The sequence below is a fragment of the Colletotrichum jinshuiense genome, chromosome 8, assembly GCF_051148585.1.
Source record: "Colletotrichum jinshuiense chromosome 8, complete sequence".
Taxonomy (NCBI): domain Eukaryota; kingdom Fungi; phylum Ascomycota; class Sordariomycetes; order Glomerellales; family Glomerellaceae; genus Colletotrichum; species Colletotrichum jinshuiense.
The window spans coordinates 3,586,861-3,612,159 of record NC_139315.1 but is presented as its reverse complement, the minus strand read 5'-3'; the positions used below and the strand labels follow the sequence as shown (position 1 = coordinate 3,612,159).

The following is a 25,299-nucleotide window of genomic DNA, read 5'->3' as shown; positions in this document are numbered from 1 at the left end:
ACCTATTAGAAAGTCGACGAAGCACGGCGAATGGCCATCAGGGAATGTAGAACGCGCTTGGTACACAAGGTCGATATTAATGTCCACTGGGTTGATTCCCTCCCTCGGACGGATCGCCTATCTACAATGCTAGAGTACACAAAGGGAATCGAAGAGCGAACGCGTCTATAGCACCGAGAGATCGCCGAACTTCTCCTGTAAAGGGTATTAGCAGCCGGAAAACCATCCAGATTGAAGATTGACCGTACCTTGTATCCCGGAACGGACCAGCGGCCCTTGGAGACAAGCTGGGAAGTCTTCTCGTCGATCGAGGGCTCGGCGGCGGCGACGTCGTCCTGGGTGCACTATTAGTATCCAACGAAATGCACTCTCGGTCTTCGACAGCACATACGACAGTGAGGTCCTCGAAGGGGCGAGCGGACTCGATGTTGGTCAGGGTCTTCTCAAGGTCCTTGAGCTCGAGGTCGACCTTCTGCTTGGTGGCCTCGGCGTTCTTGACGGCCTCGACCTCGAAGGCCTCGATGGCCTTGATCTGGCGGCTGACGTCGTAGGTGGCGGGCTTGAAGGCGGTGAAGCGCTTCTCGATCTCGTCGATGACGGCCTGGTTCTTGAGGACGGAGCGGTAGTGGGAGAAGTCGACGGTCGTGGGGAGCTCCGACAGGGCCTGAACCCGGCGGCGGGCGTTCTCGTTACGCTGCTTGAAGGCCTGGAGAGAAGCGGCGGTCTGGCCGCGCAGGCCGAGGGAGGTCGTGACCTTGGCCCAGTCGAGCTTGAGAGCTGCGCTTCGCTGTTGCGGAAGAGGAGAAATTAGCTCAGGCCCAACTTGAAGGGAGCGGAGTCGCGGGTGCGCGACCCAATTGGCGTCATCGGCGGGAATTGCATCAATGCATAGAAAGAGGCGAGCCAGGTTCGATGGGATATACGTACTGCGGCCATTTTGGAGGATCTGTTGAGGGTTCGGGGGAGTGGAGAGGGAGTTGCGACGTCGTGAGGATGTTGATTGACTTTGCCGAACGGGAGAGCAGAGAAAGAGCCGGGATGAACTGGGTCACAAGAAAGGTCACGTGATCTCCATTTGACTGATGTAGTTGGTTGGCGGAAGCGAACGGCTCATGGTGGGGCAAAGCCTCTGCGAATTCGGTCTGAGAGCGAAATTCCGGATGCGATCGAGGGGTAGGTAGCAGCTAATGGGCCAGCTTGACTTGAAGCATTGCTTTTCACGCATTGTTTTCGCAAAATGCACAAACGGACATTCAATTGTAATGTTGGGCGCTTTTACAAATCACAGACTAGCAGATGAAACGAAATGCCGATTATCATGACCTCTCATTGCGAAAGAGACTTTTCGGAGTCAACTCCCTGGGAATTGTACATGCCAACCCATTCCGTCCTTTTTGCCGTGTCGAGAATTGAGGAACTATCTTGGCCGTAGCCGTCGCTAAATACTCAATGCCATAATCGAGTTGACGATATCGTTGTCGTTCTCCTTCAGGGCCTTGATGGCCTTCTTCCGGCTGACGTTGGCCTGGGTCATGACCAGCTCAATGTCCTTGTCCTCGATGCCCTCAGCATCAACCTCCTCGCCGTCATCCTCCTCCTCGTCCTTCTTGGCATCGGCGTCGGCGGCCGCGCTGGGCTCAGCGTGGCTGTGGCCGGCGTGGTCGTGCTCACCACCGGCGGCAGCGAGCTGCTGGGCAGCAGCCTGCTGGGCGGTAGCGTTGAGGTCCTCGATCTTGGCCTCACCGAAGACGCTGGGGTAGGGTCAGCCTCTGTGCCTCTTGCGATTCATCGCGCATGCCACTTACATGTAGGTGTTGCTGTTGGGGGACTTGTAAACCTCAGGGCTGTTGATGACGAAGAGGATCTGGGACGTGGGTCAGCCTTGTTGCCCCCCGCATCGCACCGTACTGCCACCACACCACACCACTTGCTCAGAGACTTACGTTCTTGGGGCGGCGGAGAGTGACGCGGGTAATACCCTGCACTCTCGTCAGGTGCAGCTTCTCGAGAGCCTTGCGGGCCTTCTTCTCGTTGCGGGAGTGAATGACGGCAGTGGAGCCGGAGGGAAGGCCCTCAGCATCCTCGCCCTCAATCTCGGAGTCGGAGCTCTCGTCCTCGTGCTCCTCGACGGAGACCTTCTTGGTCTCGTCATCGGGAAGCTCTTCAACGCGGGGGTTGGCCATTTTGTCGACTGCGAACCGGAAAAATTGTTAGCTGCGGGGTGTTTTTGGTGGTGGTGGGAGCTAGGATCGCGCAAGGAGCTGATTTGGCGAGCTCAGGTTTGGTGTCTGTGGGAGGGAAATTGCAGCTTTTCGCACAAAATTCGTGCAAGCGGGCGCAACTTTGTCCAACGGGTGATTGTGTCAAAAATTCGACAGAGGGACAGCAGTACTTACCAAAGTTTACAACGAGGGATCCTCAACTCGACGTGGGGGAATATGTTCGGTGGCTTTGTGGTTTGTAGGAAAGATCGTAGAGAAATTCTAGGGTTAGCCGAGCACCTCTGGTGACTAAAGTGGATTAGGTAAGCAGGTGTCTTCCAGCGTCCCCCAGTTCAGATCCCCCAGATGCAATGCATGGTCTCAGTAACGGATGACATTCTGCCCGTCATTACTACAAGGCTGAGGGAGAGCCTGGTGGTGGTGACAGGACCGGATTTAAAAAATGGGCATAGATACGGGCGGTTTCGTGGTTGAAGATATGGACATGCACGTCAAAAGTTCAAGATGACGGTTTACAGAGTCTCAAGGAAAACCCAAAAAATCTTTACTCCGTGTCCCCGTCACGAGCCAACCAATCTATTTTTTCTGATTGTGCCATGAATTCATTTTTGTCTCTGAATTTCCGTATTTGACGCCGGTCATCATATGATTGATGATGAATGTGACATACAGCCCTTCCAGTTACGGAGCAAAAGAGATGTGCAGCAACCCAATGCTGCGGTGATGCAGACCAAACCGGATCCCATGCTGTCACGCTCTAAACCAGCCCCGTAGTCTTCAAAGTCAACCCCATAGACGTCCCAATCGCAAGTCCTTTACGCCGCGGCCTTGACCTTGACCAATTCCTTGCGCTGCTCGAATCGGCGCTGCTTCTTGAGGCGCAGGACCTTGAAGCGGTCGAAGTCGGTGAGGTTCTTTCTCCGCTCAATCTGGGTGCTGCGCTTGAACCAGTTGGTCTCCTTCCACTTCTGGTCGATCTCGGACTTGGCCCAGAACTTCTTGACGGTGCCGGTGCGGGCGCCACGGGGCAGACCCTCGACGACGAGAGAAGAGAGGAGGGCGTTGGAGAGGGAGATGGGTTGGCGGGGAACAGCGAGCTGGGCGTCTGAGGAGGGGCCGTCGACAAGAGCCTACAATTGATGTTCATGTTAGATCCTTTTATTCCATCCCAGTTGCACACAGAAAACGAATCGAATCGGGGTCGCAACGTACGCGCTTGTGGTCGATGATCTCGACGATAGTCGCAAGGCGGCCGGCGTAGGGGCTGTTGCCCTGGATGAGGACAACACGGCCGACCTCGACCAGTCGCCACTTAGAACCCTCGATGGTAGCGTCACCCATTTTGCTGGTCGGTCTGGAGTTGGATCGCGAGGTTAGAATCGGGATGCCCTCTCGTGTGTTGTCTTGCTTGCGTGTCTGGGGGGTCGCGTCAACTTACCAGACGTCGAAGATGTGCTGCTATGGTTAGTGATGTAGTCCTGAGGAGGGTTCCGCCAGACGCACTTTTTTTGACGAGTTCGGTTATTGGCGTGTGCGGGTGAAAATCGAGCCCTAAGTGATTTCGGGGAACCAAAAGCTCGGCCCCTTAGTTTTGCCGAGCCGACAATCAGCCGCCCCAATATGGATTAGCCGGGCGGTCAGAGGATTCTCGTCTCGCAGGCCCCACCGGCGACAGCGCAATTTTCATCAGCTTTAAAGCTGCGGTTCAAGTTCTTCTTTCCTTCTTGTTGCTTCTTCATCAGCTTCAAGGTGAAAAACATAGCACCTAACTGCAAGGCTGCAACGTCACAAAGGTATGTTTACAATCTCCTCTACTCCCTCTCCTGGAATGATGAAAAAAATTTGCGATTGATTTCATTCGGTGGCCCTCTTTCGCCGGAGCGGCTATACCGTTTGAATACATGATATTCAATTCTTACATATTCTGACCTCCAACCTTTGCAATTTCTTCTTGCTTTCTGAAAACTCTTGGGAAGCTGTTACTGACTTTGCACTCAGGTACAAGTAATTTTCTTATATAAATGTCAATACAAATTTTAATTCAATCAAGAACAATTTATTCTTATATCGTACTCGCACGTGGTGGTGATTCATTTTTATGCCCCAGTAGGGAAGATGTGCTATGTCATATTTAACAAACCAGCAAAGTCATGATGCTATTGCCCATGAGCTTTATGTTGGCCCATGCTTCCAATCCAACGCCGATCCTAAAGTCATTTTTGCATTATTCTGCTTTTACGCGTTGCCCTTCTTCTGTCTCAGGCGCAGGTCGTCCTCTTCTTGCAGCTGCTGGTCAATCTTGGCGCCCTTGGAAGGCTCGTTGCCGTGCATTTTGGCCTACTCATCATCAGCCTAGTTCCAAAGTCATGTTAGGTGATGCGACTTACGGGCAGCGTAGAGTCAATCTTGGACTGGCGCGTCTCGGCGTCGTCCTCCTGCTCACCCTCACGGTTCTTCTTCTCCTCAGCCGCGAGTCTGTTGGCGATGGATCTCTCATCCTCTGCAGACTGATTAGCCGATGATGTATGCTTTACATCTTGATTAAAACCTACTGGAGTCATTGGCCTGGTGGGAGTTGATGTTGCCCTCGTGGAAGCGGTCGGCATTGTGAAGCTCCTGGTTCTTCACGTTTCTCTGGTCACCGGCCTCGTAGACGCCGCTAGTACCAACGTTGGAGTTTCCCGACATGATTGTGATGTGATGTTGTGTGGTGAAGATGTGTGTTTAGGGGGTAGAACAGGTGGTCTGTTGAAAAATTGGTTTGGTATGATGATTGAGTAAAGAGCATCAGAACGCATCTACGTCCGGCAGACGAGGCTTTCTATATGGGATGGGAAGCTGCCGTCCTGCGCAACGACCACCCCACCAGTTACTTCACTGTATCTACGTCATGACGTCTTTAACGCCCATTCTCAGCGCAGACATGAGCAAAACACCCTCCTACGTCATACAATGGTCATTCTCCGCAAAAAGCCTTGATAGATCGGCCCAAACCACATGGTAAGCGGCGATGCATTTGGGCGGGAAGTGGTTGAAGGGTTGAACTTTGCTGTTGCATCCTCGTTACCGATTTTCAGCCCGATCTTGGGTGTTTGGACCGGGGCGCCCTTGAGTTCGGCTTATGGCCGCCCTCGTACGCCTCAAGCATGACCACCCCTGCAGAAATCACGACGAATGAGGACAAAGGCCTGGGCTCTTCTCGGCAGCCACTCCTTTTACCAGTCCTCTAGTAAATCGAGGCAATGGGAGTGAATGAAGGGCTCTGTGCCTGTAAATCTTCAACGGTCGATGTCTTTTTGAACAACGTTAGCATTTAAACTTTTTGGCCTTGCACCAGCCGCTTCAACGCAGGACAGGATCAACCTCAGCGCCCCCGAAATGCAGCACGTCGTTGCAATGGTTGGAAATGGACCCTGCTGACATCACCGCCCACAAACAAAACGCAACGAGGTCAACTAGCTCAGACAACTCCAGGTCCATCCAAATGGGTGAGGGGTCGAAAAGCGAAGCTCCATTCTGATGTCTCCTGAACTGGTCCCGGATGCATCTGCCAGGGGTCAAGCGCGGCAGGCCCCGCCGCTGCGCTAATCCGCCATTGGCGTCTAAGTAGAGCTAAGCGGCCCGGCTAAAGATGACGTACACTAAAACCCTGGGAGCTCTGGAGCTCCACTACCGACCGACTTCATCACATCACGCTGCACATAGCATAGCTCGCTCCAAACAAACAACACCACCAAAAGAGCTTTCAACGACCCGCCAAAATGTTCCGCTTCGTAAGGCAGCCCACCTGCAATTGAAACCATGCGATTGATAGCTTAAATCCACTCTAGCACAAGACCCTCGACATTGTCACCCTCTTCCACAAGGCGAGCTCCCCCGCCTCTGTGAGGACCGCCAACATCCTCAAGCAAGTGTCGGCCAACGCTACCGCCGGCGCGACTGAGGACCAAGCCAGTGACCACAGCGTCCAGACGAACCCCAAGAAGTCCCGCGCCGAGTTCGAGCTCAACATCACCGAAGACCCCCCCACCGCCGACCAGGTGAAGACCATCCTGGAATATGTCGGAAAGAACAGGATCTCCTCCATCATCAAGGGCGCCTCGACTGAGCAGGATGCCCTGAGGAAGTTCCAGCAGAACACAGAGTCTTTCCAGAGGCCCGTGGTACGTATTCTCCCTGCGCCCTCCCCGCAAGCCCCGGACGAGGTTTTTTTTTTTTTTTCATGGAGACCACCGAAACTGACCGAGATATGCAGACTGTGGACTGGAACAATGGAAAGGCTGTTTCTGGCGACAATGAGTCTGAGATTCTGAAGATGCTGGACGCTCTTAACAGCGATAAAAGCTGAGAGACAGGCACTCTTTGATGTTCAATAATAAAACTCATGTCTTAGCTTTGTATAATCAAATTCCTACAACCTCTTTTCGTATCTGGTACATTAGTTGAATCGATGGCCATAATTCCTCTCTTAGACGGCACTTAAGGGGCTCTTTGGTTATTCATGCACTTCCCTTTTCTAAATGCTCTCCATCCCAAACGTTCCAGGCATCTACGTCTAAATTGGCCAAAGCTGTTGAATCCATTGGACAATGGCGCCATGCACAAGGCTGGTGTTATAAACTTAGTAGATGTATTCAGATTCGAAATGTTAGACAACTGCGAAAGGATGATCAAAGCACAAGCCCGTCACCCCATTGATCCCATTGGCGCCAATTTTTGCACACACGTAGCCAGCCGAGGCTTATAGATTTGGTGATGCATCATAAAGGCAAGAGGTGAAGAGAGCGCTTCACCTTCAACCGTTTGCTCTTCGATGCCGACCTGGTTTTAGCGGCATCTATGTCCAGAGTCATTCCCTTGGGAGCCTGTGAGGCGCATCACAGATAACTTCACATCCCTCTCGACCCTGTCTCGGTTCTTCCTTTCTATATTTGCTCCGATGTGTAACTTTCTTCTAGTAAGCTCTTGTCTTTAATCTCGCACAGATCATCATGCGTATTCAATGAGATTCAGTCTGCAACTTCTCCGAGAGGTGCTTGTCTTGCCTCACTTCACCTCCAAGGCAGCTGCAACACCAGATGGCTCCTTCCTCAAACGGTCTCATTACATCTGCCTCCTTCCTCCCTTCTGGTCCCTTCCTTCTGCCTCTTGCCTTCCAACGAACTTCTCATCACCTTTTCATTTTCATCACAACAATACCCCCCAACTCATATTTTTCTCTTCAAACCCTCAACCTTTACCTTACCCCTCGTCAACCCCCTCCATCTCATCCTCCACATATCTTCATCCCACCCACTCTCTCCGTTGATTTTCTCTCGGACATAATATTTTATTCCGTTGGCGTGCCCGGCTTGGATAGTCCTCAGCTTTACACGATGGCTTCCACGTTACTAGGAGACATAAATCCTTCTGAGGGTCGACGATTTCCCATGGGCACCAATGACCATGCTGCTCGAGGCCCGGTTGTTCATCCTAACGGGCAACCCGCCGAAATTTTTCAAGACTCAACGACATTCCAAATGCACCTAAACGCTGAGCAGCGCAATCACTTGCCGTCCAATCTTCGAGATATGCCTTCCAGCTACACCTACCACTATCCCAATGGCATCCCTAAGGACTACAAAATGGTCCCATCCAGGGATGGAGAGACACCCAGATGGTACTTGGAAGACAACCTTCCAGTTTCCTTCTACACCAAACCAGCAAGGGCAGTTAGAGGCATTTTCAGCACCAACAACGGCGAAATTCCTGCTCGCGGCCCGCCGCATGCCCTTCCGGCTCGTGAGCTTCACCTGTGGAGCGCTGAAGAGCTTCAAGAGAAAGCCAACGCTGTTCGCAAGAAGCATTGGAGCGTCATGAAATCCATGCAGAAGCCCACTGTCTGGGAGGACTTGTACGACTACTTCGACTGCTACGACATCTACTTCCAAGGAGCAATAAACTTGTGGAACCTTGTCCTTCATCTCTATCATGAGAACCAGTGCCTTGTCCGCAGCCTCTACAATGCACTGTCGTTTGAGGTCGGCATTTGGTGTGATGAATGGGTCGCCAAGAAGGAGAACAAGACAAAGCTTGACAATTTCAGAAATTGGGAGGGCAACATTTTCGATATTCTTGACGAGGAAGATCGGAAGGAGCTCCATGACATGCCTTCATTCAACATGGAACTCATTCGAAATGGCCTGCTTTACCGACAAAGTCAACGACTCGGCAAAGCATGGGCCCGGCCAACCTCTTACCCGGCCAACAGCCTCGCGGCTCAATGGGAAAAAAGTTCCCTCCATCAATGGCTTGGTATGTCGATGGCTGCAAAGTTTGTTAAATTACTCAGCTAACATGCCAACAGCCGGCCAGCCAGTCCAAGACACTCCAAGTGGCTTAGCCCCTGCACCGACGTCTACATCTCTTGCCATCGGCGGCCCAGCCTCTCCGTCATATCAGCCGAGTTCTGCTGAGTTTAGCGAAATGACTTCGACCGAGCCGCTTCAAGTCGACGCCAGAAATACTGCTCAGAAGCCCATCATAGTCAGGGGAACGACCAAGCAGAACACCGTTGGGCCCCAGTACTCTGAATCTGTCACTGCCCGTATTACAAACAGCAATTCTGAAGACTCATTCGCTTGGCAAAACGCCTTGACACCCGTTGCGGCTACCATAGACAAGCCTCGTGAAGGTACCAACAGTGCACCACCTCAGGTCTTTGCTCCTCCGTCTATTCCATCGAATGGGTCTCCTTTGCCTCTTATGGCCAACGCCGGGCCTGCTGGATCTACCTTCTACCCTCCTCCGGTGCGAACCCATGGCCACCCATTCAATACACCACTCACTACGGGCCCCAATGGCGCGCCACAGCTTTACTTGGGCCCGGTTGCTGCTGCCCCAGTGCCTGGACACCATTATCACGGGCCGTCCTCCCAGGCCAACATGACGCCCCGGAGATTCACAAATGATCGGTTCTCCAGTAGCGGATACACTACGCCAATCCGGGGTTCTATGAATTCGATGGGTTATCCACGTATCGATTCAACACAACAACCACGCAATGGGCCATTCAAGGCTTCGTCTGGCGCCAGCAATTTAAGTCACGGTCAGCAACGACATCGCCGAGAGTCCAAAGGCTGGGAGAAGGTGCAAAACGCGGACGAGTCAATCCATGGCCCCGTATTCCGTCGATCCCCAATCAAAGACAGCCGTCCGCGTGGTTTCTCTCAGGCTTCATCCAAGACAGATCCCATTTGTTTGAATCAACATCCCAAATTTGGTGACAGGTGGGCTTACACGCCTTGCGACTGCGTTCAGTGTCAGGAGCGTAATTGCTCTGTCTATGTCCAACTCAATCCGCATCCACAATTACCTCTCGAGGAGGTAGTGGAGAAGGTCAAAACTGTCATGTCTCAATGGGGAACCGTCGAGAAAGCGACACGGCTGAAGAGTGAATGCCCTGTCGACTTCATGGCTTTTTTTGTAAAGTAAGTTTCATCACTGTCATCCCAAAAAAAAAAAAATTTTTTGAGATGATTGCTAATACTACTTGCCTCATAAACAGATTCGGGGACGATTCTTGTGCGGCCAAGGTCGCAGACACGAAGGATTTCGTGTGTTCCGAGCTTCAGTGCACGATTAGGCTTGGCGCAATGCATCATTCGAAATATGGCAACGCTATGAGACACGATCACGGTCATCATGGAATGGGCAATGACAATAGCAGCTCTCAATACTCAGCATGGCGAAGTCCTTCGAGTCCGTTCCCGAACAAGCAGACAGGTTTGGGATTCAGTCAAAGCCAATATGTCCCCTACCGCCAGGAGTCAAGAAATCAAGTTTCGTTGGACCAGTACTTGATGCCCTGTCGGCAACCGTCGCAGAACACTAATGCGCAAACCTTTCAAATTGCCACAGAGTCTGATCCAGCATCTCCGCTATGTATGGGCAGACAGCAGGATCTCCCACGAGAGAAGGCTGAACTCACCAAAGACACTCAACCAGTTCTTGCTCATGTTGAAGTACAAATCAAGTTGCCTCCCCGAAATGCCTGTCAACCTTCTGCTGAGGCTGAGTCGCAGTCAAAGCCGCCCTCTGAAGAGGCTATACTGGACGCTGAGCAAACCAACAAGATTTCCAGCCCTCAGGCCGCCAAGGGCTCTCCAAATAAGAGCAACAGCAATTCCATCGTGGTTAACTTGCCGACTACGCCGCAAAAGGCTGAGTCCAGTCATCAACCATCTGAAGAAACTGGAACGCCCCCAAACAAGGTGGTTCTTACTCCACAGAACAGTGAACTGTTCGTCACGCCAACGAAGAATTCTCCGCTTGCCTCCACCTCCGGTGAGCGCGAGATAGAGACTCCCTCAAATGAACAGAAGAAACTGCGAGCTCATTCCGGGGTTGTTACACAAGACAAAAAACATACGACACAGAGGTCGGCCTCGCTAACTGTCTCTCCCACTTTTGAGCAGCCCATCTCTAACAGCCCCACGTATGGCAAAGGGAAGTACAGGAAAGTCTTTTCGCAGCAAGACACAAGCAGCGTTGAAGTTTTCGACATACAGGTGCCTTACATCGCTGGAAAACCTAACCCATCAGCGATGAGCGCTTCCACCGTGGCAGATCGACGCCAGCCTCAACAAGTTGAAGTCCTCCACGCAGGTCACGCGTTTGATGACCTTATTGATGTTGGCCGGAGCCAAGAGACCTTAACAATAATCGCCATTTCTGAGGCTTCCACTAAGAAGAAGAACAAGAGCAAGGGCAAGAAGAAGAATAAGAAAAAGCCTGCTCCAGCGATCCAGGGTGAATCTGGAAGTTCAGATCAACCTGCCAGTAATGCTCCCACAGTCATTGCTGTGGAACAAGCCCCGCAAGCTTTCATTCCGGCCTTTGCGGAAACGGCGGAAGCAGGCCAGTGTGCAACTGTCTCCGAATTTCTCGCCAAGATCAAGGAAAATTCTGCAGCAGAAAAGACCGAGTCAAAGGAGTGGTCTGAGAAGCCAGACCCTCGAGAGACTGCCAACAAGAACTTCCGTGCCAACGCCGGTGGCTCTCTCCGAATGCCCAAAAATCGGAAGAAGCAGCCAGCCCAGCTAAACTTTGCTGCACGAGGTTTTTCCTCTAATGACAATACAACAAACGCTAACGATCTCAGTTTGCCCGGTACTTTCGACTTTGAGCCCCCGTCAACTACCAGTACTACGCATATGAGCTTTATCACAGCTCAGGAGAGCCGCTCCAGCGATGGGTCGTCGCAGGGCATGCTTCTGACTCCTGTAACGCCTGCGTCTCTGTCGGACAAGGTGACAAGACCAAAACCCACATCGGAAGAGCACATTGAAGATATCGATGTGACTCCAAAGTCAAACACCCTTCTCAACCCCCAAGCCAAGGAATTTTCTTCGCCCGTCACGCGCGAAGCGGTGATTCCTCGTGTAAAACTAGCACCAATTCCGTTGAAGCCTGGAGAGCATCAGCGCAACCTGTCACAGACTTCGACGGCTACTTCGCACACAATGACTCCTGGAAGTTCACCTCTCAGGGAGGACGACAAACAGGGCAACGACAAAGCTGCCGGGCCTATCATTGTGCAAGAGAATACGCCCGCTGAGCAGGGCCCTGTCAAGGACGATCTGAGGTATGAGACGAAGCAGCATTCCACTGCTCGAGAGGTTCGAGATAACCGGCCTGTCTCACAAGAGGCGCGGGACGAGAAAGATGACTGGCAAGTGCAACATCACAAGAGGGACTTCAGCAAGAATACGCTTAAGCAGCATAGTGGCAACAGCCCGCAGAGAACCCACAAACATCAACAAGGCAGGCAGCCACTCAATAAGAATCGCCTCTTGCCTAAGAAGCAGAAAGTCCAGGGACAAGGTTGCCTTCAGCAGCCTCGCTTTGTTTCGAGCCCCAACAACAGACCCGTCTCTATCGACAGCAAAGCCGAGTTTCCCTCGCTTCCTACCCCGACGCACATCTCGGGGCTACCACCAACCAGCGTTTGGGGCAAGACACGTTCGGCGTCGACTGCCGTCGCAACCGGGACCTCTTCTGCCAAGGCCACTGCTGTTAAGAACGAGGACTCTGGAAATTCGAGTCCGGAAGGGGACGACGGTACACAGAAGAGAAATGCTTAGTGTTTGGTGAGCATGGATCTGGACACAGACAGATGTGAGCGGATTAGGACGTATATGAGAGAGCAGAGTTGGTCGATAACATTGCTGTGATTTAGAGAGATTGTTGGAGAGTCGATTCTCACGGAGATAACGAAGCTGATTTGGAGAGGGTGTTCGTGAGAGTCCTGTGTTTGAGTGATACCCGTGGCTCCTGGCTTGGAAGCTACAGATAACCAGAATGAGATTGATTTCGCAACCGGTGGGATGTGTAAAAGTGCCCCTTTTGATGGGATGCATGCCTCCGAATCTAGGGGATTACACGACTCTCGGCGATTACACCCGGAGGTGAACAACGCGAGTCTGGGAGGAACGTAGAATGCTAGGGCACGCAACCAAGCCCGCCCAAGACGGACAGCACGTCTTGTGAGTTCGCAACATTGTTGGTTATTCGCAGCACATTCCATTCGGTTTCAACCCGAGAAGGTTCGGTATTTCCCAACAGGGTGATGGTACAAGGTCTTTATCTATTCGTTCAAAAATTCCCCCGCCTCGTTTCTTCATGCGCCGTTCTTGACCAGGCCAGTGACCATCTCCTCGACTTGCTTGTCCGACAGGCCTGTCATCCACGTTAGCTCCTGTTCCACCATGCCAGCATGGGGTATTCGAGAGGGGATGCTCACCCTCCAGCGATTGGCTCTTCTCGACACCGAACTCTGTTTGAAAAGCATTCCGTCAGCACTCTCTCGTTCATTTGCCCGACTCCTCCGTCGCGGGAGTGTTCTAACCGTATCGTGCGTAGATCTTGGGTAGCGTGCCCGCCGCCTCGCGGATCAGGATGGGGGTCTGGGGGTTGTTCTTCTTCATCGTGGGGTACGCTCTCGCCAGGAAGGAGCTACGAGGAGAGCAAGAGGTCAGCGATTGGCGTCTCAATGCGGCTTGGGAGGGCGGAGCCTCGAGGTTTGAGGCTGGAGTCGTGACGTCCAAACGTACCGGGTGGCTGCGCTGTGCTCGCCCGTCTGGCAGAACAGGAAGCGCACCTCCTTCAGGGCCTTGGTGAATCCGTACTTGCTCGACATGTTTGCGCAGCGCGGGAGTGCGGACGGGCGGAGGGTGGGATGTGGTAAGGTCAATTGGGGTCGATTTGATTGGGAGCTTCTGGGAAGCGACGGGGAATTGGCGAGGATTGAAGTTGACGAGAAGCGCCGTTCGAGGTGGGTCCCGTGCATAAAGTGACGGGGACTCGGTCTATGCATGGGCAGCCGTGGAATGACTGGCTGTACGTAGCTCGCTCACATTTATGCACGTGCACAATCGGTCCCCCGATTTAGGCGGGCGTGTTTGCTGGGCCACCAATTGTTTGCTATCGCTCGGCTGGCCAGTGCTCCCTCGCCGGGATTTTTTTTTTTCGAACTTGTCCCCGCTTAACTCCGGTTGGCGGTGCGCTCTGCTTTGCTGAGCTCGTTTGTGTTACAGAGCGCATGCGCTCTGTGCAATCGTTCCCCGGGGGCCCGATCCCAGCCAAAAAAGCAGCCCGCTCATCTTCGGACATCCTAAATCCCAACGCCTCTCTTTCCTCTCAACCTTGACTCAACCTCCATCCCACCCGTCTCCCACGTCTGCCGAAAGGAAACCTCTCCGCTCCAACCACCCACCTCCCGCGATCGAGTCCATTTCAATTGCTCTCGCCAGCCGTCGATCCGAACCCCCGACCGCCCTCTCCGCAAACAAAAAAGCTACACGTCCGGCACGATGGCCCCCGCGAACAACTTCTTCAAGGCTGCGCGCCCTGTCCTCCGCCAGCAGGCTTTCGCCGGCGCCCAGATCCGCAACGCCTTCCGCACCTCCCAGTTCCGTTCCCAGTTCCGCGAGAGCACCAAGAGATGGCAGAGCTCGACTGCCGCCGCTGAACCCCAGAGCTGGTTCAAGCGCATGTGGGACAGCCCCGTCGGTATCAAGACTGTGCACTTCTGGTGAGTTTGTCCCCCTCGACCCGGCGGAAGCAATTGCCGGGGTTGCGCTTTGGAATTTTTGCTGACTTGGATGGTCGTAGGGCTCCTGTTATGAAGGTATGAGATGTCCTTACGCTGAAACCGCCTCCGAAATCCCCCCCGCAGGCTCCCGGACGCGATGTCGGAGCTCGATGCGCGCCGGATGAAGACAACACCGGCAGGGTTGGGGGATGTCGTACAGAGTCCAATTGCTAATCATTTACGCAACGTATAGTGGGCTCTCGTCCTTGCCGGTATTGCTGACCTCGCCCGTCCCGCCGAGAAGCTCTCCCTTACCCAGAACGCTGCCCTGACGGCCACCGGTGTCATCTGGACCCGCTGGTGCTTCATCATCAAGCCCAAGAACTACCTGTACGTCGCGCCTCAACGCCTCACGCTAGGCGGAGTGACTTTGCTAACCTGCGTAGCCTCGCTGCCGTCAACTTCTTCCTCGGTGTCGTCGGTGTCACTCAGTGCACCCGTATTCTTCTCTGGCAATCCCAGCAGAAGAAGACTGCTGGCGAGCTGGCCCAGGAGGTCAAGGAGGACGTCAAGGAGGCCGTCTCTGCTTAAGTGTCGTGAGAGTCTGATGGAGCAAGGAGGGCGGGAAGGTGTCCAGGGTCCAGGGGAGGGGCAAGGTAAAGGCGCAGTTTGGTTCAAACTGACGTACTAACTGCCGCCATTGTCGACATCGCGGCACGGAGGCAAGAGGGAATGGCGCACATTGCAAAAGGCTTACCCGACGCAGTGCCACGCGTCAGGAACTCACGGTTCTCGGATCTGGCTTCTAGATTAATTCCTTTTTTCTTTTAGAAATCTTCAAGGGCTGAGGATTACGCATAGAGGAACCGTGCGGAAGGAAGCGGTCCCGAGTTTTGATGCAGGAAACGCTCGTGGGTTCTTGTAACAGTAATATGCCTCCATCGAATGCCACAAACAATACGGAAAACGTCAAAAAAGAAAAGAAGCAGAACGAAAAGAAGAAAAAAAGAACCCCTAAATCACTCTCCCCCCCCCCCTTCCCCCTGGTTGTATCCACACTCTTGGGCGGGTTGTACAGCTAGACTGTGTGACAAGAGTCTTTCTTGTCTGGCTTGTGACGCGTCAGGGAAATACGACATACTACCATACCAGTATGGAATTCCCGATGGGATTCCGAGAGATCTGCATTACCGTGTCCGTTCGTATGCGACTTATCCGCCCAACCCCACGCTGGCGCCTGCAGTTGGACGGTCGAGACTCCGGCCGACTGTGCCATCCGAACAAGGATGCAGCCGCGGACGCGGCCGACACCTGCGCCAGCGCAAATCTTTCCAACCTCCATCGGCAAGCTTGCCATGAGCCCCGGGCCTATAAAGCGCGCTCTGGGCTAATTTGAAGAGGATGCAAGCCCAATGCCCAGTCACCATTTGGGAAATCCTGCCCAGGCAGAAGGACGGCCATCCCAGCCTCGGCTGGCCACGAAGCCGATGCCACCGAGACGTCGGGGTTCTGCATGGGCAATTTCTTCTCAACTGGGCCAGCCGCAGAACAAGCCAGAACAAAGCCCGTTTAGGGACCCTATCATAGGGCTGGTTTCCCACGCACCATTTGATAGCGCGACGTGCCAGGCCCCCGGGGCCGGCCCGGCCGCCGAGTACGAGTGGGCACCGGCGGTCTAACCCACGCTAGGGGTCCAACGTACAATCCCCCGCCCCCCATCGGCCATGACGACTGGCCGGCTCTCACCGCCCGCAGGCCATGGTCCTCTGGGGAGGGGGGAAGTGCCATTTGATCAGTCGGGATTTGGCCGATATGAGGGATAATGGCCGCCCCCAAGGTGACGTTCCTTGCCCAGTGTGTTGGGCCCGGCCCCCGTTGGGGAGTTGCAACATTTCTTTTTCCAAGATACTTCCAGCTTGCATACCAGGTCAAACATCTAGATTACAGCATGTCTCGCCTCTAGCCACAAAGCCATCTAGGTTGTAGTAGGGTGGCTCTCGCTTACACCCAAAGCTTGTAGGATTTTTTAGCAATGTCACATGGCGGTTGAGCGTCTGAATCATTGGCCGCTAGGAGGAATGTCGTTTCCCTCCAAATTTTTATTTTATTTTTCTTTTTTATCCCGCCCTCCCTATACAATATACAGCAAACTCTCTCGTCTGGATTCCCAGCGAGTGCATAGAAATGGGGCTGTGTGCGCGCGCGCGCGTGTGTATGTGTGCGCGTGTGTGTTGGTGCCAGAGACTGACGGACTTGACTCCTCTTCTGCTGTGTGATGTCATGGGGGCTGCTGAAATCAAGAGAAGCGAGAAGGGCGAAACAGGCTGCACTGTCGCTGAAGGGGGCACGCGGGCGGGATGGATGACGAGAGTCACGAGACATTTTGCCTGTCCGGCCCGGACTGGATTCTTGCATGGCCCGGGATTTTCTGCGTCGGCGGGGGGTCTTGCGTATAATCCCCCATTTCAGACCAAGAAATGCGGTTGAACTTCGGAGAGGGGATGTGGGAGGCAGTATTGATCAATATCAACTTGCTTGCGCCGTGGCTTTCCGCGGCAAAGTGATGCTGTCGTCGGGAGGAGGAGCATGGAGTGGACCGTCGTGTCGGCAAATGCGCCAACATGAGGGGGCTCTTTGCGTTGTTTAAATCTAAACCCCCTTGCCATTTTTGCTCTCTCTCATAGTTTTCTTTTTTTTTCACGTCGTTCTCTGTGCTTCACTCGACTTTGGCACGGAATAGAATGCAGCAATCACGAAACGAACCCGGCAATCCGAATATGGAAGGAGATGTAGCCCAGAGAGCCACGAGTGCCGCTGACAGGTTAACCAGCTTGCTGAACGAGAGCAAGAGCATCCCGGAGCAGGCATTGCCTCATCTGAGCCAGCTCCGCGCGGAGCTCGGCCGTACGCCGGCTTTGTATAGTCTGATCCATCACGACCCAGTCTGCCAGGTCGATTCGACCCCCCTCGCGCTTCTCAGCCTGGCCCCAGTAAACCTCAGCACTAGCCAGTCCTCGTTTAGGCATGTCGACGAGGCTCTGCGCGTCTTCGAGCTGAAAATGGCGTCCGCCACGGCCTCGCAGTACACGAGGCTTATGTCCAACGCCCACAAACAAATCAAGGCCTTCCACGACGACATCCGCGCCGACATCGTGCTGGCGATCAAGTACACCCTCAACCTCGAGCTATTTCTTCACCATGCGTGGGCTGTGCAGCTTAGGGACGCGGCCACGGCGCGCGACCCGGGCCTAGTTCACGATATCTACCAGATCCGGATCCAACGCGGCGACGCCCCCCTAAAAGCAGGCCTGCTGCTCCCGAACTCGGCCCCTGACGTCGACATCCCGACCCCGTGCCTGGCATTCTACGACGGCGGGATGGTCATCGAGACCCGGCCCATGCCGCGGGACGACCCTGACATGCTCCAGAGGGTCCTGAAACTCGCCACTTTCTTGCACGCGACTAACTCAGCTTACCTCCTCTGCTGCACCGGCGTCCGCGTGAACACACCCCGCCAGCGGCTGGAATACCTATACATTGCGTCGCCGGTCCAGGGGTGCCATCTCGGGCTGTACAGGCTCTCGGACCACTTGGGCTCGCCGGACGGCCACTTCACGCGGGGGCGGCGCGAGGCGGCCGCGCGCCGGCTGTCTGATAAAATTAGGTTCGCGGGCGCGCTGGCGAGGACGCTGAGCGAACTCCACGCCGTGGACCGCGTCCACGGCAACGTGTGCTCAAATAACGTGTGGTTCGCGGTCAAGGGCACCGGCTACGAGGCCAAGGTCTCGCCTCCCCTGCTCGTCGGTTTCGACCTCGACAACGAGGAGCCCCGCCGGCGGCCGGGGGACGACGGGGCGCTGGAGGAGGCGAAGAGGGGGGATATCCTCGCCCTGGGTGTGCTTCTCTTGGAGATCGGCCTCGGGGTGTCGGTTGCGGATGATCGGGTGTCTGGTAGTGGTGGTGGCGGAGGCGGAGGCGGCGGAGGGGTGGTGGTGGCGGCTGCAGAGCATCTCAGGACGCTGAGCGGCATCATGGGAGGGAAGTATACGGCTGCGGTAAGGGCTGCGTTAGCTCCGCAGCTCTTGCCCGCTGCCTTCGCGTCGATGGGCGGTGGGGAGGTCGGACTGGATAGGGCATTTAGGGGTGTAGTTGTAGACGAATTGTTGGGTGTCGTTGAGAGGGTGTGATGTCCCCCTTTTTTTTCCTTTTTCTCTTTTTTTTCGGTTTGTGGGGTGCGGAAGTAGGGAAGCACGTCGACATTGGGCATCGATGGAGATCAGCTCCCTGGTGTCATCTATCGTGATGGTAGCTAATTCGGTCAGGGGGGGTTGTTCAACGTTCGTTGCATTGAAGCGTATTGCCGTCTCGAGTTTGTTTTCGGCACGGTATGGGAGTCTGGCCGTCGACGATGTTTTTCTGTAAAACTTGGTAAAGAAAAGTTTTGATGGATTAATATACCTTTTGCCTTCTTCTCCCCCGTCCAGTCTTTGGCTCTTTTTAACATTACGGCGCTTTCTGGACGGGCAACGGTAACTTGCCGGAACCTCCGATGAGCGCACGAGGCACATAGCCAAGAGACAGAGCTACTGAACAAGCCCAGCCTGATACAAAAAGAGGCACCGAAATGGGACAAGTGGATCACAAGGGGCAGCAGAGGGTGATGCTCTTGCCGGTTCGAGATTGTTACATCATCACATCACAAATAGGGGAGTCGCCCCCGGCGCTGAAAGCAACTAACTACCTTACCTAGCTAAGATGGCCAAGGCAACAGCAAGCACACACAACAGAGACACCAACAGACGGATAACTCCGGGCAGAAAGTTTCCCCTGGACTAGCAACACACGACGCACGCCCAGACATGGTCCCAAAGCTCCATCTCGATTCCACCACACGACCGAAAGAACAAGGGACTGTGCTAGACCTAGAGTGGTGAGCCTCGTACGAGGGCGTGGACGCACATGTGGATCCAATCCGCGGATGGGGGAGATTTCGTAGTCAGAGGAAGCCTGTAAGACAGGTAGCAGGGGGGGCGAACGAACGAATTCAACTCCCTGGATCGACTCCGGGGGCGGCAAACACATGCAATTGCCCCAATGTACGGCCGCAGCATCGACGATTCGAGGAGGCGCGGGGACAGTAGGTGGCCCCAAGAGTTTCCTGCAGCTAATTAAGTCATTCTCTGCCCATCCCATCAGCACCAGGATCAATGGGAAGCTAAAATTGAGCTGCAGCCCGCCGTGCGTCAGACAGCGGGCTGGAACATGGTCCAAAGACAACTCAAATGCACCAGACACGCCAAATCTACCCTAGTGTAGCAGTCAAGACCCCTCTGCATGGTAATTGGAATTTGCCCATTAGAACCAATTTCCCATGCCTCTGCCAAGGCTTGTTTGTTGACGTCATATGCCCGAGTTTTTGGCTAGCAATTGGACCGTGGGTGAGGCCTAAACGCTTTTTGGTCGTTCTTGAAGTTTGTATTCGCGTCGTCAATACCCTCCCCTCTGTGCCTGCCGTTGTGCATACCGGTTTCAGGGGTGGTGTTAAAATAAAAAACAGCCTTTAGCTTGCTCTATATAAATCAGGGATATAGGCGAAAATTTCCCCATGACGGAATTTCCATTTCCATCGCACGTGGCCACCGATGCTTTTTGTTCGCCCAGCCGTTTGGGCGGAACGCCGTTTGGGCCGTGCTAAACATCTCCCAGGCACACACAGAGTTTGTGATACCCATTGGGCGCCTCCTACGCACGTCTTTAGTCCGTTTGATCCACCTTTTCCCGCCTGGGTTCCTGCGGGTTGCAGAATTGGAGTTGCCCTGGGGGCGGATTCGCAGTGCTTGGCTTAAAAAACGGGTTGTCTCTTATCTCTCCTAAGACGAAAATGAAAACCTGCCGTCGACGACGTCATCGCAGCATGGGGCTCTTCTGGTTAAGCGCCTCCCCCCCTCTCATCGGAGTTGGGCCCGCCAGATATTTGACGCTGCATTCTTTTTTAGGTTACGCACCAGGCGCATCCAACTGCCGAGACATGTCTGCCACTATTTGTCAAGCAGCTCAAGCGGGCTCAAAGGCCCAAGGGTGGCTTGCGACTGTGCCGTTACCGTCGCTGTTATGACGCAACCTCATACGACAGGCGCTTGGCTTTCTCTCCACGATCCTTAGCAAACTCCCTCTGATGGCACGAACTACGCTTGATTAAGCCAGCGGTCCACTTTCCTCTAGAACAAGGTTCGACGTTGCCATTTCAATCAAGTCCTTTGACCGTCCGTTCGGGAGTCCCGTATGGCCGCATGGCCAAGGTACAAAGAGTTTGCAACGGCTGGCTTCGATCCGTGGCTGGCACCCTCCCCGTCTATGACGCGTCACTCTTTTTCTCAGTTCCTGGAAAAGAAGTCTTCTTATAAAAATTGAAAATTAAAAATTAAAATTAGACAAATCTCTTTTTCTCTACTAGCTCGCTCTCTAGGATTTCTGTATTCGAGCCGTACGAGCAAAATGTTTCAGCGCGCATTCCTTCTGTTCTGGGGTATGTATCAAGTAGCTTTTTTGCGTAACGAAATAGGACAATGATAGCGGCAAGATATCGGTTTTCAAAACGTGAAAACTCGGGAGGCCCGCCGAAATTTACGATGCTGCCAGTTGGGCTGCAAGTGTATATTGGCAGGCCCTCCCATCGCTGCCTGACCTCCTCCCGTTACTAGCAAATCCCGACGCGAATCCTTGCCAGTCCCCTCCGCCATTTCCAAACTCCACGTTCGCCATTCCTCTGTAATCTCTAAGCTTGTGGTCCCTGTCGATATAGCTCGTCAATCTCTCTCATTGCCGTGCCTCTAGTTACTTTATGATCTTTATGGTATTGGAGGTGTAATGTCGGAAATGGCCCAACGGAAGGGGCCGTGTACGATATGGCATATAACACGCCCAGAGGCGACGGGCCGCTACCGGAGTCCAGGGCCGGTGTGGCCAAGACCATTCCAGCGAGTGGGGGGGCTAGAGACGTTATTCTAGCTTGATTGTCTCGGTTGTAACTTTTGGGGAGGGAAGGGGGGGGAGAGAGTTCGAGCAGCAAGTTAAACTCTTTTGTGTCGTTTCTCAACTCGGGAATAAACAAAAATGGTTGAACACAACAACACCTGCCAAGCCCATCTAGACCGACATCAAAGAGGTGGAGAAAAAAATAGCGACACCCTCGTACCTAGAATAACCACGGAACCCCGTAGCTCCGGCACGCGGTTATCCGACTAGCCAAAACCATATTGTCATGGCCGGGCTCCAGTCACAAACAACCCTACGCCGCCGCCGCCGCCCCCCCTTTCCACCAGCCAAAGCAGAAACGAAAGAGACAACAAAAAAAAACTAAAAAATTGCAAACCCCCCGAAAAAGGAAAAGACTTCGTTTCCGTGGATTCACGGCTCTTTTGGAGCTGAACTAACTGCTTTGCTGCTTTGTTTGTGCTTCAGCTAGGTCGTCGGGTCGAGTCCCATCCGCGAATACCCAACACCACGCGCCCAGTACGAACGCCAACCCGCCTCGACACGAACAAAACTACGGCTTTCAGCGGGGCGGACGGCGACGACGCGAGCCAAGCTTCGATCCTCGCTGGGCCAAAGTTGCCGACTGCTCTCCCAGAAAATCCCAGACGGAACGAAGCTTTCTCACCGAGCGGCGAACAAACAGCCTTTGACGACGTTAACTGTACAGAGCGCACCCGCGGCCACACGGCACCGCTTTCAAAGTCCGAACCAGACCTGGAGTGAGCGGGTGGGATAGATAAAGACGGCTTTGTCATAAGGACGGCATTGTTTTTCTGAGACTCTTCTGCAACGCACGGCTAAAAGGCATCTATCTCCAATCGCTTGCAGAGTACGAACCAGCCTCGAAGAGAGTGGGTAAGTTGGACAGTTTGTAAATGGCCGACGTTGTCGTTCCAGGGTTCTTCTATCATGCAATTGAAAAGGCATATATACCCAACCTCTTGCAGAGTACAATCCGGCCCCGGAGTGAGTGGACGGGACAGATTAAGACCGTTTGTCGAACGGCCAGCGTCGTTGTTCCAGGCTTCCTGCGTAATGCAATTGTAAAAGGCATCTTTATCCAACCGCTTGCAGAGTACAAACCGGCCCCGGAGAGAGCAGGTAACTTTTGTAAAAATGGCCGACAATCTCCAACCACTTGCAGAAGACAAACCGGCCCCGGAGTGAGTGGATAGGGTAGATTAAGACGGGTTGTCAAATGGCTGACATTGTTGTTGTTGTTCTAGGACTCTTCTACAGTGCAATTCCAAAAGGTATCTATCTCGAAAAAAAAAATCTCGAAAACCAAAAAGCAAAGACGTGATACGCTAGGTGCCCGACCCATGCCCCAAAGTCCACTCCGATATAAAGAACACCTCTTACATGCTCCCGGTGCAATCCTTTCAATGGCGGAAGAGAGAGAGAGAAAGAAAAAAATATGTACACTGAAATGCTAGACATCGCCCCCCGACCCCTCTTCGATACGCCGCCGCTATGCGAGTCCGATCCGCACCAAACAGCCCAGACCAGACCGCGAACTAGCCAGCCAAGGAGTATCTGTCCCCTCAGAACTTCTCCATCAAGTTCATCCGCACAGTCCACATCCGGGCCCGCTTGCCGTACACGTACATGGGTATCGAAAAGAGGAGGAAGATGAGCTGGATGACGCCCAGCCAGATAAAGACCATCCTGGGCCCGTCGGCCGAGAGCCAGTGGGTGACGAAGAGGCTGAAGACGAGGCCGTGGAAGATGTTCTTGCTGAAGTTGAGGGTGACGAGCGCCTCGCCGGCGTACTGGCGGTAGCTGTCGACGCAGAAGGTGATGGACGTCGTGGAGCCCAGGGTGCAGCCGAACGAGATGAGCCCGAAGAAGACGGTCGGCACGATCCAGTGGTCCCGCTCCTGCGCCGACCACCCGAAGCCCATGAGCCCGATGACGGTGGTGACCATGACGGGCGCCGCCATGACGAGGCGGAACTCGGGCTCGTACAGCCCGCCGTTGCGGCGCGCCATGGCCTTGACGATGATGTCGCTCACCTTGCCGGCGACGGCGGTGCCGAGGATGCCGCCGACGAAGGGGGAGATGTAGACGAGGCCTGTCTGCAGCGCGTCGAAGTTGTACGTCTCGCGGTTGCGGTAGATGAGGGCCACCGACTCGGAGACGACGATCAGCCAGCCGACGGACAGGGCGTACACCACGGAGGACCACAGGACCGCAGGGTACGCGAAGAGGACGAACGGCCGGAGCATGACCTTGAACCACTTGTCGTGGTTGAGCCGGCCGTTCCAGGGCTTCAGCTGCTCGGTGAAGGACTTGGCCGGCTGGTAGCGGAGGGTGTGGGTGTAGGCCAGGGCCCTGGGCGGGGAGTTGACGTCCGAGGAGCCGATGGGCAGCTTCTCGCTCTCGACGGCGGGCGCGTTGGCGAAGTAGTCCGACCCGGAGGTGGGCGTGCCGGACGTGCCCGAGGTTCGGTAGGCGGGTGCCGGGTTCGGTGAGATCGAGGCGTGGTCCTCCGCGTTCCCGGGCCGCTTCTCGGTCTCGGCCTTGCCCTCCGCGTCCTGGGCGCTGTGCGGCTCTGGCGCGAACCCAACGTGGAGATCCTTGTGCGGGTGGGAGGCAGGGTTAGGGGACTGTACGACAGCAGGGGTTGTCGGGCCCGTGCCATCCTCATGCACCTGAGGAACTTCGTGGCGTGATGACTGACGGCGCCGGAAGCTTGGCCTCCTGGACGGCTTCCGCGACTTGGGGACTGGCGTGCGGTCCCAAAAGGTCTCCGGCACGAAGAGAAACAGAAGCACGCCGCAGAGGGCGACGATCATGGCGACAATCCTGCATGAACGTGTGAGTAAAGATGCGGACAGACGACAGGTAAGGGCGCGGGAAAGACTTACCAGAAGGCCCAGCGCCACCCCAGGGCTTGGATGATGACGGCACTGATGAGCGGCACAAGGTTCTTGCCGCCGAGGAGCAGCAAGGTGTAGATGCCGATGCGGAAGGCGCGCTCGTGGAGGAAAAAGATCTCGGCGATAGTGGCCGAAGGTAGGCACTCGACAGGGCTGACGGCGATGCCCTGGAAGATTCTGGCCAGGATGAGCGACGTGAAGTTGGGCGACAGGGCCGCCCACACGGAACTGGCGATGAAGATGACGGCGCTAAACAGGTAGACGGGCCTCTTTCCCCACAGGATCGCCGTGGGGGAGAATATGACGGAGCCGAGGCCCATGCCCATCATGAACAGGCCGGTGGTCAGGGAGACCGTCTCCGTCTCGATGTGGTAGTCCTCGGCGACATTTGTGAAGCCAGCAGCAAGCAGAGGCGTCATGCCTCCGCCAACCATGCAGTAAAAGCCGAGAGACAACAGCGCGCAGTCGCGCCGCCACGCAGGCCAGTTGAGGGGGTCGTTGGCCGAGTCTTCCGGTTGAGGGTTGAGAATGATGCCGTCCTTGGTCGTCTTCTCGGCATTTGGTGGGGCCGAGTTTGCGGGGGACCTGCGGCCAGTCGGCGTTTCGGCCGGCTCCGGGAATCCAGTGGGGATGGAGGAGTGGGAGGTCCTGGCGGGCGCATTGCGCAAGCCCAGGGGCTCGTTGCGGTGGCTGGCCAGGAGAAGCACCGAGCCTGCAGGTGTCAGTAAACCTTGAGGTTTTTTTGCGGACAGGGCACACTGTTCGGCTTACCAGGGACCTCGATCGTTTTGAGGTCGTTCAGAACCCCCATGCTCCATTTTGGAGGGCCGACATGCTCTTCTTCTGATGCGTCGGGTTGTTCAGATTTGTTTCCAAATGCACCCCCGAAGCGGCTCTTCCACGTCAGAATGCCCGCCATGGCTTCCTAGGTCGGGAGACTGTGGGATTCGGTGTCGCTTCCGTCGACAACGGCGCCAAGGTACTGTAGGTTCGTGAAATGTTGAGAGAAAAAGACGGGAAAGGGGGGCCGAAGAGTGGCAAGAAGGATGCTGAGCAAAAGGGGTTTGTCTCGCTGAGAAGTGATCTG

General features: G+C 54.6%; 11 protein-coding genes across 11 annotated transcripts; 5 read left to right on the top strand and 6 right to left on the bottom strand.

Annotated features, from left to right (window-relative positions):
• Positions 1 to 165: 165 nt before the first annotated feature.
• EsH8_VIII_000951 (F1F0 ATP synthase subunit d) lies at positions 166 to 936 on the bottom strand (the record flags this gene model as incomplete). The annotated part of the gene is made up of 4 exons (XM_083269993.1): positions 166 to 195; positions 249 to 335; positions 392 to 787; positions 928 to 936. The coding sequence occupies 4 exons, from the start codon at positions 934 to 936 to the stop codon at positions 166 to 168; spliced, it is 522 nt and encodes a 173-aa protein (XP_083129761.1).
• A 502-nt stretch (positions 937 to 1,438) lies between these two features.
• Positions 1,439 to 2,183, bottom strand: EsH8_VIII_000950 (nascent polypeptide-associated complex subunit alpha; the record flags this gene model as incomplete). The annotated part of the gene is made up of 3 exons (XM_083269992.1): positions 1,439 to 1,751; positions 1,806 to 1,864; positions 1,944 to 2,183. The coding sequence occupies 3 exons, from the start codon at positions 2,181 to 2,183 to the stop codon at positions 1,439 to 1,441; spliced, it is 612 nt and encodes a 203-aa protein (XP_083129760.1).
• Positions 2,184 to 3,037: 854 nt separating this feature from the next.
• EsH8_VIII_000949 (60S ribosomal protein eL14) lies at positions 3,038 to 3,563 on the bottom strand (the record flags this gene model as incomplete). The annotated part of the gene is made up of 2 exons (XM_083269991.1): positions 3,038 to 3,352; positions 3,435 to 3,563. 2 exons carry the CDS (start codon positions 3,561 to 3,563, stop codon positions 3,038 to 3,040), a joined length of 444 nt encoding a protein of 147 aa, XP_083129759.1.
• An 894-nt stretch (positions 3,564 to 4,457) lies between these two features.
• On the bottom strand, positions 4,458 to 4,910 carry EsH8_VIII_000948 (uncharacterized protein; the record flags this gene model as incomplete). Its single annotated transcript, XM_083269990.1, has 3 exons — positions 4,458 to 4,559; positions 4,610 to 4,722; positions 4,775 to 4,910. The coding sequence occupies 3 exons, from the start codon at positions 4,908 to 4,910 to the stop codon at positions 4,458 to 4,460; spliced, it is 351 nt and encodes a 116-aa protein (XP_083129758.1).
• A 1,073-nt stretch (positions 4,911 to 5,983) lies between these two features.
• Positions 5,984 to 6,570, top strand: EsH8_VIII_000947 (thioredoxin-like protein; the record flags this gene model as incomplete). The annotated part of the gene is made up of 3 exons (XM_083269989.1): positions 5,984 to 5,995; positions 6,053 to 6,385; positions 6,478 to 6,570. 3 exons carry the CDS (start codon positions 5,984 to 5,986, stop codon positions 6,568 to 6,570), a joined length of 438 nt encoding a protein of 145 aa, XP_083129757.1.
• A 1,171-nt stretch (positions 6,571 to 7,741) lies between these two features.
• Positions 7,742 to 8,677, top strand: EsH8_VIII_000946 (uncharacterized protein; the record flags this gene model as incomplete). The annotated part of the gene is made up of 2 exons (XM_083269988.1): positions 7,742 to 8,516; positions 8,577 to 8,677. 2 exons carry the CDS (start codon positions 7,742 to 7,744, stop codon positions 8,675 to 8,677), a joined length of 876 nt encoding a protein of 291 aa, XP_083129756.1.
• A 2,130-nt stretch (positions 8,678 to 10,807) lies between these two features.
• EsH8_VIII_000945 (uncharacterized protein) lies at positions 10,808 to 12,346 on the top strand (the record flags this gene model as incomplete). The annotated part of the gene is made up of 1 exon (XM_083269987.1): positions 10,808 to 12,346. The coding sequence occupies one exon, from the start codon at positions 10,808 to 10,810 to the stop codon at positions 12,344 to 12,346; it is 1,539 nt and encodes a 512-aa protein (XP_083129755.1).
• Positions 12,347 to 12,882: 536 nt separating this feature from the next.
• EsH8_VIII_000944 (thioredoxin-like protein) lies at positions 12,883 to 13,401 on the bottom strand (the record flags this gene model as incomplete). The annotated part of the gene is made up of 4 exons (XM_083269986.1): positions 12,883 to 12,941; positions 13,006 to 13,038; positions 13,111 to 13,217; positions 13,316 to 13,401. 4 exons carry the CDS (start codon positions 13,399 to 13,401, stop codon positions 12,883 to 12,885), a joined length of 285 nt encoding a protein of 94 aa, XP_083129754.1.
• A 673-nt stretch (positions 13,402 to 14,074) lies between these two features.
• Positions 14,075 to 14,886, top strand: EsH8_VIII_000943 (mitochondrial pyruvate carrier family protein; the record flags this gene model as incomplete). Its single annotated transcript, XM_083269985.1, has 4 exons — positions 14,075 to 14,295; positions 14,376 to 14,391; positions 14,549 to 14,685; positions 14,742 to 14,886. The coding sequence occupies 4 exons, from the start codon at positions 14,075 to 14,077 to the stop codon at positions 14,884 to 14,886; spliced, it is 519 nt and encodes a 172-aa protein (XP_083129753.1).
• A 2,186-nt stretch (positions 14,887 to 17,072) lies between these two features.
• Positions 17,073 to 18,482, top strand: EsH8_VIII_000942 (uncharacterized protein; the record flags this gene model as incomplete). Its single annotated transcript, XM_083269984.1, has 1 exon — positions 17,073 to 18,482. One exon carries the CDS (start codon positions 17,073 to 17,075, stop codon positions 18,480 to 18,482), a length of 1,410 nt encoding a protein of 469 aa, XP_083129752.1.
• A 4,392-nt stretch (positions 18,483 to 22,874) lies between these two features.
• On the bottom strand, positions 22,875 to 25,131 carry EsH8_VIII_000941 (major facilitator superfamily domain-containing protein; the record flags this gene model as incomplete). Its single annotated transcript, XM_083269983.1, has 3 exons — positions 22,875 to 24,138; positions 24,201 to 24,924; positions 24,984 to 25,131. 3 exons carry the CDS (start codon positions 25,129 to 25,131, stop codon positions 22,875 to 22,877), a joined length of 2,136 nt encoding a protein of 711 aa, XP_083129751.1.
• Positions 25,132 to 25,299: the final 168 nt, after the last annotated feature.